Genomic DNA, 18441 nt, shown 5'->3' with positions numbered 1-18441 from the left:
TCTCTGCTCCTATGATGCTGCTTGGCCTGCTGTGTTCATCCAGCCCTACACCTTGTTCTCTAAGGTTAAGGTGAGATTTGATAGAGATGAAACAACTGCCACTGGTGGAAGGATAGCTAACCAGAGAGTAGATGATAAGAGGTAGATTTAGCAGCCAGTTGTTATGATTCTGAAGGGGTGATGGAAATAACTTTCAAAAGGAAATTGGACATGTACCTGAAAAAAGTAAACTTTAAAGGTCATGGCAAAACAGTAGGGAATTGGATGAATCAGATGTCTCTTTAAGAGCATAAGTCAGATCAACGACTTCCGAAAAGCGACCATAAATCGATGTAATCATAATCGCTTACTTTTCTCCAGGGGCTGAATCTCACCATGTTTTGGCAAAATGTCATGAGTTTACTCGTGCGATTGTCCCAAACCTGCCTCATTAACTATCTACGCCACCCTTATGGTCCAACTCCCATTAGATACAAGCCAGATTCTCCTGCATGTTGTTGCTAGAAATACTGACTAGTGAATGGATATCTGAGCGCACCAGGGCATCCCTGGCGCTAGCGCCATCTTGTAAAAGCCATTGTGCCCTCAGACAAATGCTGGTATCCCAATGCTGCCCCGCATGACTGCAGACACTCCATGAGACCATGGTTGATAAGGGGAAATTGGTGCCGCAGTTCACCAACAGGAATCTAGATGTCATGGTGGACACAGTGGTGAGAGGAGGTCTGAACACTTGCCACAGAACTGGCAGAGGAGACCATGACACCAGACCCTGCTAACTGGTCCGAAGTCATCACCCAGGTCTGTGTGGTCTCCCTCATCTGGTGAAATGCTCAGCAATCGAGGAAGAAGACGGTCAATGACCTTCTGCTATTGCAACCACCTCCCTCCATTGCACTCATTGCAAGGCTTATGCTCCAACACTCTTATTATTGTATACAACATCCTTGCTCCCTCACTCTCACCCACCCCAAACTCCCAGGATACTAACACAACATGCCCTCTGTGCTGCCCACTCAAGTACTCAGGGCACCTCACCACCTTTCTGCCATCTGCAGCAGAACCAGCTGTGCCACCCACTCAATCCCTCCCTTTAGCTCCTTCACAGGAGGAAACAGACCATGACAGGGCCGAAAGGACCAGGAGAGGCAGCAGGGTGCCTGGCAGCTGCCTTCTCAGCCCCTGTGAGGAAAGAATTAGTCGCATCCTGCTGAGATGCCAAGACATCAATATCAGTCAACCGACTCAGAAACAATGTTCATTGTGGTGCGTTTCTCACATTAAGCCTCTTGTCAATGTCATTTTTCCCCTGACAATTCTTAATGCCTTATTCATGATGCCTTCTCTTTGTTGTGTCTTGTAGGTACCAGCAGCATGTCCATTGTCTTAGCAGAGCGTGGAGCGATAACACGTCCCTGCAGCAACTCGGTGGGTATGTTAGCCAGATTTGAGTCAGATGCATGTACTGGTGAGCACTTCATTGCCTTGTCTCTGCAGCTGGCCAAGGAAGAAACTTCCCAGGTCATTGGCACTTGCAGGTCTGCCAGGGACCTGCCACTTGCTCTGCCCCGGGCAGGAGGGTTTCCATGGTGTCAGTAGTTAGGGACTTCATTGCCATACACTAGCAGATATAGCAGCTGCAGGCATGTGGGTGGCAAGTACATAAAATTTGTGCCACATATCCTTTTAGCAGTATAATTTCAATGTGTACAATTAACAATGAATCTGCCCATATATATATATATAAAGACACACACACACACACGCACGCACGCACATACACATATATATTGAACATTGTGAAGAAATATACCACACAAGAATAGTCTTTTCTGCCTACTTAATTGAGGGAACTGAAGGCGTGAAATACAACAGACGGAATCTTTTTTTTTTGGTAAGTGCGAGTTTGGTGAAGTTAATTCTCAGGACCAGCAGTGTAAGTCACCACACCAGAACATGCCAGCCTGCTCTGAAGTTGCCACCTGTGTTGAACACTTTCATCCATCCGGAGGAATGCCCAACACAGTAGGAAGAAGGTCAATCCCCTTCCCCACTCTGCCAACATAGGTGCTACTACTTCCCTCTGATACCTCACACTTACAATACCTCCGCTATTGTATTTGCCTCCTGTGAAGACTCATGCTGTACCACTCTCACTAATATTTGCAATATCTTCTCAATTCAATCTCACCCTTAACCCAAGCTATAACAGCACCAACCCTGCATACCATCTGCAATGCCTACTCATTTGCTTGGGAAACCTCGTTACCCGCACCAACAATAATAGCTGTGCCACCCATTTTCATCTTCCATAATACCTAGTTCTCTCTCTCTCTTCCCAGGAGCAAAACAGCCATCAATAGAGCAGAAAGAGTTGAGATGGGTGGTATGCTGCCTGTCATAGCCCCGAGCAGGCCCTGGACTGGAATCCGAGGCTATGCTTGACTAACTGCCAGGATCCCCTGAGCAAAGGCTACTTCTCTTCACTGGAATGAGGCCTGCTGACAACTGTGCCAAGCTTCCTGGCTTTGTGTCTGTGTTAAATGCTAACATGAGCCAGCTATCTCCAGTCAAGGGGGCAAAATGCAAAAAGGCAAGGCATGGCAGGGATGCTATGAGCGTCTGGGGCATTCAGGCAGACTCAGAGGGAGTGACCACAATGACAGTGAGCAAAGAGCCCAGAGATACACACTTGTCGTTCAGGAGCTGAGTGTGTGTGCCTGAGCACACAGTGTTCTTAACGCAGCGTGACAATGACAGTTGCCAGAGCAACCTGAGGTGCATCACTAAAGTGTAGAACGTTCATTTAATTGGATTGGAGATGTGCCATGATGATTTATAGAGGCTGGCACATTCAGATGCCAATGTTCATGGACATGGCAGCACGTGGCCACTGCACATGGACCATGTCCAAGATGTTGGTGCCCGGTGTCCAACTTGGTCTTTGGAGCAAACGATAAGTTGAACCCACTCTGGTTTCCATGTCAAGTCTTCCTGACAGAAAGTTTGTACGGTGAGTTTGGTAACATCACAAACTGTGGCATGTTTAATTGTTAACAAGCTATTTATGAAGCAAGAAAGTACATGGTTTAAGAATATGCAATGAATAGTGATCTTTCCAGTGACACCTACATTTCATGAAAGAAAGAACTAACAAAAAGATAATGTCTACTTTACGCTCAGTGACTGACAGCCTGGAATTTGTGCCAAATTTGGTTCTTGGTCTAATATATCAAATGTCAAAAGTAGAGTGTTCGAGGAGTTTATGTTCTTATAAATCTTGGTCATCAAGTAACATTCTCTCTCAAGTAGTCTACAGTTCAGGCTCCCAACTGACACTTTCTCAGCTATAGGAAATTTTAGGTCACTGTTACTGAACCTAAATAAATAGTTACCTGATATGACAATCTATATTAAATATAAATTAGAAGTATTTGTCAACAGAAGAGATTTCAGTAACTTCAGGACCTTTGAATATAAATAAATGTAATGTTTGGAAATAAAATATATTTTTGACTAAAAAGCTGTAATTAAAAGAACAAAAAATTTGCATTAATAAAATTAGAAATTGCAAATGTACGGTATTTATGAAAGAGAAAAATAAATTCTTCCATCCTGCTCTCACAACAAACTGAACATTCAAGTCAACTTTTGCAGATTGAAGTTCTAAAGAATGTAAAATGAAGGTGTAGTAAGTGAGTCTATCACCGAGGGGAATTCATAGCAAGATGATCAACTATATTATACAGCTTAGTTATAATGTCATGTTAAATTATTAGAATACTCCTAACAATATTCCACAATTTCAAAATTCACAATCTGCAATTTGCTTCAGAATCACAACAGTGTGCAAGCAGGTCATTCAGCCTATTGAGTCCACACCAACCCTCTGAAGAGCATCTCACCCAGAAGCACCTCATCCCTGTAACCTTGCATTTCCCTTGGCTAATCCACCTAGCCTGCACTTTGGACTGCGGGAGGAAACCCACTCCACTACTCTATCACTGTAACACTGCATTTCCCTTGGCCAATCCACCTAACCTACACATCTTTGTGGGAGGAAACAGGAACACCCACTAGAAACCCATGCAGACACTGGGAAAATGTGCAAACTTCACACAGACAGTCCACCTGAGGGTGGAATTGAACTTGGGTTCCTGGTGCTGTGAGGTAGCAGTGCTAACCACTGAGCCACTGTGCCACCCTTTAGAATAATTATTTTCTGAAGGACAATTTAATAAAGCCCAGAGAGAAACAAATACAATTGTTTTTGTGGATCAGAGGTATCAAGGAGCTCAGGGCTGACAGAAAAATGGTCAAAGAGAATGTTATTGGAGACAAGAGAATTACGTGCATAAACAAAAAATCAATAGCTTATATCAGATGGGACTTTTCACCATGACAAAATTCCTCAAGTTCTTATTTATTAAAAAAAGATTTGTAGTTTGAATCATAGTGAATCTCTTTCTTTGATTTTCTACCTGTAATTTGTGGTTCACAAATGAGCGAGATATAAATTCATACATGAGCTACCTGCTAAGTAGGAGAGCACCGGTTTTACAATCTGCCCGATTTTACTGTCCGTTAAAGTCATCAGAAAGTAACCTTGGCAGGCAATTGATCCAATTTTGCTAGTCTCTATCATGGAAGGTCAAGATAAAACTAGCTGCTAGTCTGTAAGTTGCTAATGTCATTAGGGCTTTTAATTTATTTACTCACACAGAAGCAAAGTACTGCAGATGCTGTAAATCTGAAACAAAAACAGAAAGCAGGAAATACTCAGCAGGTCAGGTAGTGTCCATGGAGTGAAACAGACAGCAAAATGAATAGGTGACAGGGCTTCTTATCGTGTTCCCAAAAGAACCGCTGAGGAATTCACACCTGCTTTCGATAACTGCCCCACACCAGTTATTAGTTAAAGGGCAGTAAATGGCTAGAGGACAAGCTTCCATGTCCATCTAGGAAGGAAATCCCTCCTGTTAGAGCTGCTGGCCATCTCATTTGCTGGCAGCTTTCTGATCCCAGCAGTACCACTTGGAACCATGACCATTGCTAGAACCAGGAGCTGGTTGGGGGCTTTAGTGGTCTAGGTTGGGTGAGATGGAGGGTTTAGGGATGGGGGTGGGTGGTGAGGAAGTGGTACAGAGGCCATGGGAGGAGGACAAGGGGAGGACAAAGTGGGGACTGTGATCCCCATGTCTGAGGTACAAGGAGGCTGCCACGCTGGATTTATCCTTCCCCACCTCCAACCTACGAGGCAGACCAGACATTTTTGACCATGGAGGCTGGTAATAATAACCATCTCCCTTTAAGTGGCTATTAATTGTTTTTATTTTTAATGAAATCATTAGCATTTCAAAGACTAGTCAGTGTTATTGAATGGCTCATCGGTTGTTTGCCTCGTACATAATGAAGAGCCCTTCATAGGCTCAGAAGATACTAAAACATTGAACCAATTTGAAAATCAAACCTACATACGTTCCCTACAATATGTTCGCATTTAATTCTTCATCATGCAGAATGCTGAAAAGGACTTTATTCGCTGAAGAAAGGACTTTAATGTATCTGAACACTTGCAGCACTGGTCAAGTTAATGGCTCTTACCATTTAAGAACAGAGTCCTTTGATCAACCACTGCACTGAAAATATCCTTAAATGATGAAATACCATTACACTATGGCAGCTGATGTTGACAAGACCTTTTAAATTTACTTGTGAAGAAGTTCCTGACTCCACAGCTTCCCCAAGGTTCATGAATTAATTTATCTGGCATGATTCCCACAGCTTGCAGGAACCCACATGCCTTAAAAGTAGATAAATCTCCAAGGCTGGATGAAATGAATCCCAGGCTGTTGAGTTAGGCAAGGGGTGAAATAGCAGGGGCTCCAGCAATAACTTTCAAATCATCTCTGGCCAGAGGAAACATGCCAGAGGACTAGAGGTCAGCCAATGTGGTAACATTATTCAAAAAGGGAGCAACGGATAAACTAGAAAACCACAGGCCACTCAGTTGAGGGGAAACTATTGGAAGCAATTCTGAGGGACAGAATTAATCTGCATTTGGAGAGGCAGGGATTAATCAAGAACAGCCAGCAATGGTTTTGTTACGGAGAGACCACATCTGACCAACTTGATTGTGGTAAACAAGTGATGACAATGGAAGCATAGATTCACATTTGTTAACAGCAGTCTGCTTTTTCTTCAACATGGTTATAATCTGTGGGGCCAAGTTGAGTAATTTCCTTCAGCAATTGAGTGTTCTCTGATTAACGTAGCCTTTAATGGAATGCTCAGATTTCATTGATTTTTCCATATGCTGCTGATTTCTGTTGTCTTTACTGTTTTGCTCTCACATAATCATTTGCACTTAGTATATATAACATGATCCTATTAATTTGTCCAAATATTATGTTAGGATTTCAATTCAGATGGTCCTTGAGACTAAGGTAATGGCAGTAGATGACAAAGCAATGAAGTCAGTGAAGTGACTATTTATTTTGACTGTACAGGTACATCTCTGTGTGTGTCTTTCTATGTGTGCGTATATGTATATGTGTGTGTATGTACATGCGTGCGTGTATGTGTGTGTATTATGTATGCGTGTGTATGTATGTATGAATGTATGTTGTTTGTGTGTATGTATGTATATGTGCATGTCTGTGTATGTATATGCATGCGTGTGTGTGTGTATAGATACAAGCCCACTTTGCCTTTCTCAACCTGACTGCAGCCCTTGATACGGTTGATCACATCATCTCCTCCAACTCTCCCCACTGTGTTCTCACTGAATGGAACTACTTTCACCCAGTTCCTTTCTTACTGGTTTAATCATAGCTAAAGTATCCCTTATTATAGCTTCTGTTCCTACTGCTACAATGTTATCTCTGGTGACACCTATGTATCCATTCTTGCCCTTCTTATTTCTCACTCATGTGTTGCCCTCCAGCAATATCATCTGGAAACAGTGTAAGTTTTCACATATGCAATGATAACATCTTATTCAACTCTTCCATTGTTATGACATTTTCAGACTGCTTGCCTGAGAGGCAGTTGAAAATAGGAAATGTGAAGTTATTATTTTCAGCTCCTGCTCCAAATGCTAGTTCCTAGCCCCAAGCTCTATCCCTCTCCCAGGAATGCACTTAGAATGAATCAGTGGTGGCAGTCAATACTGCATCTCACTACCTCTGCAGCACTCTCCATTGATATCATTGAAGAACATTGGATAGCATGCCATATTGTCTTTCTCACAGCATTGATACAAGACTATGCAACACTATCAGAAATTTGAATGCATGTTGAAAGAATAACAAAACACGGGAGTACTCAATGAATAGTAGGACATCAGGAAGCTTAGAGGGACAGAGGTAACTAAGGGTGTTTGTCCACAAATCCCTGAAGGTGGCAGAACAGGTTGATAGGATTGCTAAAATAGCATACAGGTTGCTTGCCTTTATCAATCAATGCACAGATTATAAAAGGAGGGAGATCATGTTGGAGCAGCACAGTACTTGAACTTTGGTTAGGCCACAGCTGGAGTACTGTGTGCAATTCTGGTCACCACACTAAAGGAAGGACGTGATTGCACAGGAAGGAGTGCAGAGGGTATTCACCAGGATGTTTCCTACAACGGAGCAATTAAGTTGTGAAGCCTGCACAAGGTCAGGTTGTTTTCTTTAGAGCAGAGAGGCTGAGTGGTTTACCTGATTGAGGTATATAAGATTATGCGGGACATGGGCAGGATGATTAGAAAACAGCCATTCCCCTTAGTTGAAGGGTCAATAACAAGGGGCATAATTTTAAAGTGCAAGGCAGGAGGGTTAGAGGGAATTTCAGGCAAACTTTTCTCCCAGATGGTGGTGAGGGTCTGGAATGCACTGCCTGGGAGGTTTGTTGAGGGAAGTAACCTCACAACCTTTAAAATGTACTTGGATTAGCACTTGAAATGTCATAGTATTCAAGGCAGTGGGTCTAGGGCTAGAAAGTTGGATTGGTATAGATTTAGCACAGTTTTGGAAGTACACACTCGATGGGCTGTACTGTATGATTCGATGTAATGAAGCAACAAGAGTGTACTTCTCTCCTCGTGATTACATGTTCAACCTTCTTGGATAAAACCAGGCTTTAGACCCTATTGGTAAACTTTCTAGAAGATTATTTCTGAAATGTGGTGATGATGTTTTCATGTCCGTAAGAGCTTAACAATTGTTGACTTGTGTTGTTCATAGATATATCTGTTCAATGAGGTAAAATCTAAATCTCTGCAAGAACTATAACAGGGGACTAGATACAGAAAAATAATCCAGTCTTGACACAAACATCCTTGGGAATTGCCACAGAAAGAAGCTAAATTAAGTCGAAAAAGTATGTTATTAGTAACATCATTTTTAAACAAGGACCAAACAACTGAATGTCCCTCTTTATACTAATGCCTTCTTTCAACAGCAAATGCACAATTGGATTGAATAATACAGAATAAATTATCCTGATGTATTGCTAGCAGAGGCAGTGAGATCTTTCTATAACCTGAGTTTCATGCACCAACTGAAAAGCACTGGCCACTGAACTGAAAACTCTCCACAGCTTCCTTCAGTGTTGAGCCATTGTTTTGGGTCTAACTCTGTAGCTTTCAAGTAATTATGATCTTGGAATACTGTTGCACTACACAGGTCACATGTATAACCATGAGCACAATGTGAATAAATGCAGTGGTAGAGGGATGGTAGTGTGACAGTAATATCATTGGACTCGTGAACCAAATCGTACCATGGCAGGTGGTAGAACTTAAATTCAATGAATATGTCTGGAATTGAAAGATAGTTTCATGACAACTATCATTGATTGCTTTTCAAAAAATAAATCTGGTTCACTAATCTCCTTCATGAAGAATGAAGTCTGCCATTCTTACCTGGAGATTCCAGATCACAGCCTTCTGAAATGGCCTAGCAAACCATTCAGTTCAAGGGCCTTGCCAGAGATGCCCACATCCCACGAAACAATAAAGAATTTCTTTTAGGAGTTTGTACGAATGTAAAATAGCATATCTTTCCTTAAGGAAGCATTTAAAATGCTGTGCATACAGACTGAATTTATCAGAGCAAAAGATCTTTACCATTTGAACAAAGATTGCTTTTAGCATTCCATCTGCACAGCTCAAACCCACTTAATGCTAATTTTGTAGAGGATATCACATTCAACTAACTGTGAATTCCACTGCTACCGATTACTCTTGTGAGTAAATTATTGTTTCACACATTATCACATGATACTGGTAAATTTAATCAGGTTAAAGTACAGGGATTGTTTCCAATAAATGGAGTTGCGGGTGAATCTAAATATTACAAATTAGACTTAAGACTTGAGTGTCTAACACAATAGAGGAAATGCTTTACTGCTAAGATTATTATTTGTTACATTTATGGAATCATAGAATGGTTACAGCACAGGAGGCCATTGCGACTCTCTGCAAAGCAATTAGTCCCACTTCCCTACTTAGTCTGAGAATTCGGGCAAGACCGTTCTGGAGAAATGTTAGGAAGTACTTCTACACACAAAGGGTGGTAGAAGTGTGGAACTTTCTACAACAAATCTGAGATAGATAATTTTCTTGTTAAGTAGAGGTAGTAATAGATATGGCCCAAGACAGATATTTGGAGTTCGGCCACAGATTATCCATGATCTTATTAAATGGTGGAACAAGCTTTAGGGGCTGAATGGTTTACCTATTCCTACATTCCTATGTTTTGCGTAGCTCTGTAGACCTTCCCCATTCAGATATTCATCTTAATTCCCTTTTGAAAGGCAGAATTAAAATTTACCTCCAGCCCACTTTCAGGTACGGCATTCTAGATTCTACCAATGTGCTATAAAAAGGTTTTCCCTTATGTGGCCTTTTGTTCTTTTGTCAGTCACCTAAATCTTTGTCCTCTGGTTATTGAGCCATTTGCCAATAGGATCAGTCTCTATTCTTTATATATTTTTCATGATTGTGAACAGCTGTAATAATGGTATGCACAGTGTGGGCATGGGGGAACGACAGGAGTGTGAGGTTGGTCACAACCAGCCCAGCCAATCATCACTTTGAATGGTACAGCATGGCCAAAGGGCTAAATGGCCTACTCCTGCTCCCAAGTCCTTTGTTCTCATCAGAAGGAGAAAAACTCCAGATTCTCCAGTTTATCCAAGTAACTAAAAACCCCAACCTTTGAACTATTTTCATGAATCTTTTAAAAGCTATCTTTCATGAAGTGTAATGTCCACCATCGGAGATAATGAGCCAGATTACTTTGTAATTGGTAGGGCTCTGGAGTCATTAAAAGTGATAGAAGTCTCCAAGTCTTGGAGTGGCATCCCCATTGTGACACCCCAATTCCTGCTGGTGTAACCTAGACCTGGCTATCTCCACTGTAGAGATAGACATCGACAAGCCACTTTCAATTTTCTGAAAATGGTCCAACATTTCCATAAACTTTGGGTGACAGCCCTTCAGAGAAGTCAAGAATCATTGTTTGGATTCAGAAACTTTCTGAAAGACAGCTTCTATGGCCCCTCCATGCCAACTCGATGTTAACTCATGCCCGCTATAGCACTCACATTAACCTATGGCCCTTTGATGCCCACTCAGTATACATGATGTACAGAAATAAAGAACCTAATAGTAACAATGGAATGTGATAAACAGCTTAGTAAAAATCATCCATTTATAATTTTAAAAAATAAGTTCAATAACAGAAGTTTTATGCACTTGAAATTGAGATAGTGACAAAATCACAGAAAAAAATAACATAGTATAACCTCATGGTGATGCAATCAAGTAAAGTCAATTCATCTCTGAACCCTGTCTAAACAAACTCACACATAATCCTTTCACAAGAGTTTGGGTCCTCAGACAAGACTCATTCTGTTTGTCTTTCAGCACTCAGTCACTACCGATCTGCTTGTGTGGTCCCAATTCTATCCCCCAACCACTTCTATCAAAAGAAAATGATGTGGAAGAGGATACTTCATACTTAGGAAGGTTTATGAAGTTAGGACATTTGCCAACTTGAGTTACTCATTTGCTATTGAAAATTTAGCCCATTAAATATTCCAATTATGACCAAAGCAGAGTTTATAAAGGATCATCCTAACTTCCTTGCTTTTGTAACCTATGCCTGGATCAATGCAATTTTTATCTAGAATCTTTCCAAGAATAAAGAATAATATGAACTTCAAAAGCACATTAGTGAGAACCTTATTATTACAATAAGAAGGAGAATCAGACACTTACAGACAGGATGTCTCTCGGCGAGCATAAATATATTCACATTTGCCATGCATGCAGATATTTTCAGAACACGGTTGGTAGTTCCCGGTGTAAATATCTTCTCTTTGATCACTGGCATCTTAAAAGTACAATAATAAGCATCGGGGTTATGTACACTCATTTCATTTGTTTTACATATTTGGCACAAATTGGCTGCTTTAAACTTATCATCGTTGATTTGGATGATTGGTTTGAATATCTATGAGCATTCTCCTGCTTGTTATCTGTAGCTTTTTTGGCCTCAATCAAAAGAATTCGACAAAATTTTCATATGTGCTTACTGTCCCATTTTGTTTCTTTAACTGATTGATCTGGGGCATTTATTAACCTCATGTTCAGGCATTTCAAATTGGTCCAGGCTTCTGGTAGCACTCTTACAGGCATTTGGAGCATTATAAGTGTTATCAATAAGTGACTTCTCTCCATTTTTTAGCAATTAAAAAAATTGTTACTGTGTTACAAATTTTAGTTCAGAGTGCAGAAACCAGGATAACACTATTAATATTTTTGCTATTAGTGGAACTTTGATGTATGAAAGTAGTGGTGGATTACCTAGAACAATATTAAAATGATTCATTGTTTGTGAACTGCTAAACAATGTCATTAGATTTGCAAAGATGTCTTTAGATTGGAAAATAGCTAATGTAACGCCTTTATTCAAAAAGGCAGGGAGGCAAAAAGCAGGAAGCCTTAAGCCAGTAAACTTAACATCTGTCATGGGGGAAATGTTAGATTCTATTTCTAAAGACATTATAACAGGACACTTAGCGAAATTCCAGGAAAACAGGTAGGGCTAACATGGTTTCGTCAAAGACAAATCATGTTTAACTAATCTATTGGAGTTCTTTGAAATAGTAACTTCTGTTTGCATTGTATTTAGATTTCCAGAAGGCACTTGATGAGGTGCCATGTCAAAAATTACATGAAAGTTTATAGTGATCAGGATGACATATTGGCACAGAAAAAAGATTGGCTACCTAGCAGGAAGCAGAAAGGAGAAATAAATAGGTCTTTTCAGGCTGGCAGGATGTCACAAGTGGTGTGCCACAGCAGTCACTGTTGGGGCCTCAACTCTTTACAATTTATATAAAATGATTTAGATGAAAGGACCGAAGGCAAACTTGCTGATGACACAAAATAGATAGTAAAGAGAGATGTGAAAAGAACACAGGGTGCCTAAAAGGGGATATAGATAGGTTGAGTGATTGGGCAATGTGGGAAGTGTAATACTGTCCATTATGACAGAAATGATAAAACAAAACATATTGTCTATATAGTGAGAGGTTGCAGAGTTCTGAGATGCAGAGAGGCCCCTCAGTGGGCAGGTCCCAATAAGGGAGATGAGGAGGGTGGGTGGCCACGTTTGAGAGGCGGGGAGTTGAGAGTTAAAGTGGGGTGGGGGAGGGAGTGAGGGATGATGACCTTGTGGTGGGTGCCTTTGCTGGGCATAATGAACACTGAAAGGAGGACACCAGCCATCCAGTAAAAGCTGCTGGATTACCTACTGTTAGTTGGGCATATAGTTGAGCTGCCCAGTGCCTCCACTGGCCCTATACAATTGAGACAGGGAGGTAATGGGAAGGCCAACTGTCACGTTTTATCAGCCTACCAGCACCAACCTCTGTCTCAAAGCCAATTGATGGGCTGAAAATTCCACCTTTCATGAATGCATGTTTAAATTAGTATCTGTAATGACACCTGCAATCTCCAAATGATCTGAGACTGACTTCAACTGAGCACAACCTATTGCCCATGCTCACTGCCATGCAGGTGTGCCAAGGTTACAACTGCAGTTGGTAACATTATATCAAATGGGAATAGTCTGACTCTACTGTTTCACTACTATTGCATTCTATCACCAAAACTACTGTAAAACAATGTACTTATAGTGCTTGTAAACAAATCCCCTCTTTAACTTAAGCTGGAGATTTTAACAAATCCCCAGACTTAACATGTTTCTTCCTCCTTGATAGGTGAAGTTTGAGTTGTATGTGCTCTATTTTCAAGTGTTATATTTCTTCAGCATTTCATGTTCCACTGAGGATTAATAGAAGGCTTATGTTGAATTAACAGACAATGCTACTATTTTACATAAAAACAAGAGCTGCAGATGCTGGAAATTTGAAACAAAAACAGAAATTGCTGGAGAAACTCGGCAAGTCTTTTAACGTATGTGGAGAGAAAGTAGAGTCATCATTTTGGGTGCATGATCCTTCATTGGAGCAACATTCATAGTTCAAAGTTCTGCTGAAGGATCACAGCACCCGAAATGTTTACAGTGCTTTCTCCCCACAGATGCTGCGAAACCTGCTAAGTTTCTCCATCATTTTCTATTTTTGTTACTATTTTAAGTTCCTTCATTATTCGGAGACAAACAATGACACTAAATGTGGAGGAACATATTTTTCTAAAATGCCAGCAAAATGTAAAAAAAAATTAACAGCACAGAAAACCGACCTCAAAATTAGCAAAAGTGGTCTTGCATTTAAGGCACTAACACATGCTGAACTTAGCTTTGACCACTCCATTTGGGTGAAGGCCACAACCAATAGAATCCAATTCTAATCAGAGGACGAGTTCTGATCAACTTACTAAAAATGCATTGCAATGTATTCGGTGAGATCACTTTAGCCTGGTTTAAAGGCAGTGCAGATCTGTTTCTGTGCCAGTCTTCCCAGATTCTTGCCCTACTCTTTGTTGTTAACTAAAAATTATTACTTCACAGCAGGCAGTGAATGTTTTTAATCATGTATAGGTTTTCCACCACTTACCTTTAACTTCTGTACCCAGCTGAAATCCGTTGTCTTTCCCCAAAGAAGCAGTGTCATCTTAAAAAAAAAAGTTGATGCATAAAGACATTATCAACAAACTGGCTTATCACTTATTTGAAAGGGACAGACAGTTTGGACATATTTTTCTTTCTTCATTTCTGTATTACCAATATGTGGCCATATCCAGCTACTGGTTCAGGTTGACCATCTGGAACCTCTGATTGATATTCCGATAGGAACTAGATACATGGCTTTCATATGTAAGTGGAATTAGAGTCTTTTTTTCTATTGTGTAGTCACCTTTCATCTAAGATGACAGCACAAATAATGGCCACAAAAACCATTAAACAATTTTTCAGGGTAGCCATAAACCACTTACCGGCCTTTGACAATTGTACATTTTTAACTAACTGCAGAACAATTTAAGTAGTTTGCCTTGCGTTATTATTTCCATCTTATCAACACATATGTTTGACAAGATCACCATAAAATGGAGATGCTATTGCAATGGTCATGAAATTCTTCTGCACGTGCTCCTGCCATAGCCTCTTCTGTATTTTCTTCAGTCAAATGCATTATATGATACATATCATTATAAACTACATGGCATGTGCATTAGAATACATAGAAGATAACTTGAAATTCTTTTATCAACAGATAATTAGAAAAATGGTCATCACTGGAAGGATACAATGGATTAAAAACCAAAAATGGAGAACATCTTGTGGAAGAGGACCTAGGGTTGAGGTACTAAAGCAGCACTTTGTATCCATCTTGACTAAATAAGTAATTACTACAATGTCATAGTAGTGGAGAAAGCTGTAGAGAAATTTAATTGAATAAAATAGGGAAAGTATTTAAAATGTGTACACTTAAATGTACGTATGAATATAGAAAAACCACCAAGTCCATTCTACATTGCTTAAAGAAAGCAGGAATGTAAATTCCTGAGGCTTTGGCCACAGTTCTTATTGAATTTGGCAGGGGTACTGTAGAATGCAAATGTCACACCCCTGTCCAAAAAGAAAATAATGAGGTTAAATCAACAATTCCAGGCCAATCAGCCTAACATCAGTGATAGAGACTTTTAGAAACAATAATCTGGAATAAAATTAGTTGATATTAATGAAAACCAGCATCGATATGTTAAAGGAAAGTTGTGTTTGATTGACTTGTTTGAGTTGTTTATGAAATGATTTATAGGATTGACAACAGCAATGCAGTTAATATCGTTTAAATAGGAAACTGAAATTCCTGGGATTAAAGAAGCAGTGGTAACATGGATAGATAACTGATTAAAGGACCAAAAGCAGAGCCGTGTAAGCAACTGTTGTTAAATGGGAGGAATGTGTCCCCTAGGTGGTCAGTGTTGGGAACACTATTCTATTTAATATATATTCATGAGATGGATTTGAGCATAACTTCAGAATTGCAGAGGTCACAAAATCAGAAATGTAGTGGAAAACAGTAATGGACGTGGGTAGGCTGGTAACATTGGCAAACACACAGCTGATGAAATTTAATACAGGAAAGCGCTAAAAGTGATGTATTTTGATAGGAAAAATGAGGAGATCCCTCATATAAACCCAATCATACTATTTTGAAGGAACAGAGAAACTGGTGGTGTATGCAAAGTTATCTTCCCAGGTGACAGCTAAAAAGGCAAATGGAATCTTTGAGGACCACAATATGAAAGCAAGGATTTCATGCCTAAACTCTAGAAAACATTACTGGATTTATTTACTCTGTTGCATTTCTGGAACACTTGAAGAACAATGTCAAGGTCTCGAGGTCTTAGGCAGGAGGGGGGAAATTTACTCTTACAACACTCGCTACACTTTAAAAGTACTACATTGGCTATAAAGAGGTTTCGACATCTAGTGATCATGAAAAACATTGATATAAATGCAAGTCCTTCTTTCTTCATTATGAAAAACTTCAGTTATAGGTAGAGACCAGAGAAACTGGGAGATAGCAAGAACTACAGATGCTGGAGTCAGAGTTGATACAGTGTGGAGCTGGAGGAACACAGCAGGTCAGGCAGCATCAGAGGAGTAGGAAAGTCAATGTTTCTGGCCTAAAAAGGCCCGAAATGTCGACTCTCTGGTCCTCTGATGCTGCCTGACTTGCTGTGTTCCTCCAGCTCCACACTGTATCGACCAGAGAAACTGGGTTTAGTACTACAGCATAAAAGGTTAAGGGAAATCTGGTGAAGTTACTTAAAATTACGAAGGTTTTGACAGAGTGGCAGATAATTGATAAAAAGAGAGGTGATGCAAGGAAAAAAGGTGTTACAACTGGGAATGCATTGAATGGAATACAATATAGAAATATACAATGTAAAAATAAGTAAGATACATAAAGTGGGTTATATCAGCAGATATACAAAGGATATACTTTAAGCCAAACCTTCCAAGGTCACGGAGAAAAAAACTGGGAATTAAATTAATAGGAGAATAATTTCAAAGAGCTAACATTGGCAAAGTAGGCTGAATTGTCTCCTTTTGTGCTGAATCATCCATGATTTTATGTTATATTTATATTGGCATCAGTATATTGTGTACATGAATATTTCTCTTTTCAGGACTCTAAAAGTCTGGCATAAATCAATGTGCGACCAGCTATGGGCAATGCGATAAAATGATGTTTAGGTACACGCAGCCAGTGTGACATCTTCCACTCCGCTAACTTCCTGGTCAAGAAATGTACCACTATAAGGAGCTATCACCTATCGTTCAAGCACCTCTTCACACGTGAGGGTGGATAAAAGTTGTAAAGATCATCAAACTCTGAAAGTGTTAAAATATACCATAACAAAATATAGATCAACAAAATGTAATCCCCCCATAAATTTTGTGCAATTTGTGTTATCACAAGTTTCATCTAATTGTATCCTAATTCATCCACAGCGTCAGGAGATCCACAAGCATCCACTCCCTCCACCACCGACGCTCAGTAGCAGCAGTGTGTACTATCTACAAGATGCACTGCAGAAATTCACCAAAGATCCTCAGACAGCACCTTCCAAACCCATCTCCACTTCTATCTAGAAGGACAAGGGCAACAGACATATGGGAACAACACCACCTTCAAGTTTCCCTCCAAGCCACTCACCATCCTGACTTGGAAATATATTGCAGTTCATTCACCATCGCTGGGTCAAAATCCTGGAATTCCCTCCCTAATAGCATTGTGAGTCAACCCACAGCAGGAGGACTGCAGCAGTTCAAGAAGGCAGCTCACCTCCACCTTCTCAAGGGTGAGGTGGAGAAGGTGGAGAAATGCTGGCCCAGCCAGCAACGCCCACATCCCACAAATGAATAGAAAGAAAAAGGTTGATGGGCAATGGGAATAAGTGTGGTCTGAGAAGCTCTAGGAGCATTAGAGAGAAATAAAACTAAAAGGATTTAGAGCTATACTTAAAAATATACTTATAAACATGAATAAATCTCTTTATCTCTTCTTACAGATTGATTTGCCAATCAGCTGTGATCTCATTGAATGGTTCAGACTCAATAAGCTGAATGCCCTACTTCTGTTCCTACATCTTATGATCTTAGGTTCTAAGATTGAGCGAATATTACATACAATCCATGTTGACTTCTCTTATAGCCTATTTTTGAGAAGCAACTCCTGTGGATGCATCTGAGTATCTCAACATCACAGTAATCACTCCTTCCCACCAAAATTATTTATGTGAGAATTGTCTACAAAACCAAAACAGACTAGTCAGCCCAACTGATCTATGCCAATGTATCTAATCTATACTCCCATCATTCTTCATCTAACCCCATCCATATATCATTCTATTCCTCTCTCCCTTAAATTATTAAATAGCTTCCACTTAAATCGATCCATGCTAGTCATTTCAATTACTCCTTGTATTATTGGTTGCAGAGGAGGTCTTGTTGTGCAATGGGTAGCATCCCTATCTCTGAGCCACACTCCAGGACTTCATAGCCAAAAAATGCAGCCTCTCCCATTATTATCCATAGCTTCAGGCTACAAGAGCATGTAATAATGCATATTGCCACAGTACTTACTCTGACTGCTTTTGGGGAAGCAATTGGCTGCATAGCCAATATGGATCAGATTGGTGTCAGAAGCATGAGGTTTAATTCTACATTCCACAGGGACAGATTTGAGACTTATTTCCTTGCCCTATTGAAGAGGTGGTGGTATAGGTTTGACAAGCAGAGAACAGAAAGTGGATTCCATATTCTTACACCACTCTGTGTAAAACCAATTCTCTTGAATTCCTGACAACAAGGTGCAGGGCTGGATGAACACAGCAGGCCAAGCAGCATCATAGGAGCAGAGAGGCTGACGTTTCGGGCCTAGACCCTTCATCAGAAAAGGGTCTGA

The 18441-nt window shown here is 40.3% G+C and overlaps 1 protein-coding gene across 1 annotated transcript in view; it reads right to left on the bottom strand.

The window, feature by feature from the left end:
- The window catches only part of LOC109911903 (tomoregulin-1-like), a 192526-nt gene that overhangs the window by 6759 nt on the left and 167326 nt on the right, over positions 1-18441 (bottom strand). Inside the window, exons 7-8 of the mRNA XM_048613902.1 lie at positions 14077-14133; positions 11270-11384 (exon numbers count right to left, since the gene is read on the bottom strand). Of these exons, the coding sequence (XP_048469859.1) occupies positions 11270-11384; positions 14077-14133 (172 nt within the window). The remainder of the gene's footprint in view (positions 1-11269; positions 11385-14076; positions 14134-18441) is intronic.

The sequence above is a fragment of the Rhincodon typus genome, chromosome 2 (assembly GCF_021869965.1).
Source record: "Rhincodon typus isolate 14 chromosome 2, sRhiTyp1.1, whole genome shotgun sequence".
Classification (NCBI taxonomy): domain Eukaryota; kingdom Metazoa; phylum Chordata; class Chondrichthyes; order Orectolobiformes; family Rhincodontidae; genus Rhincodon; species Rhincodon typus.
Note: the sequence above shows the minus strand (reverse complement) of the source record. Positions and strands in the feature narration are given on the sequence as shown.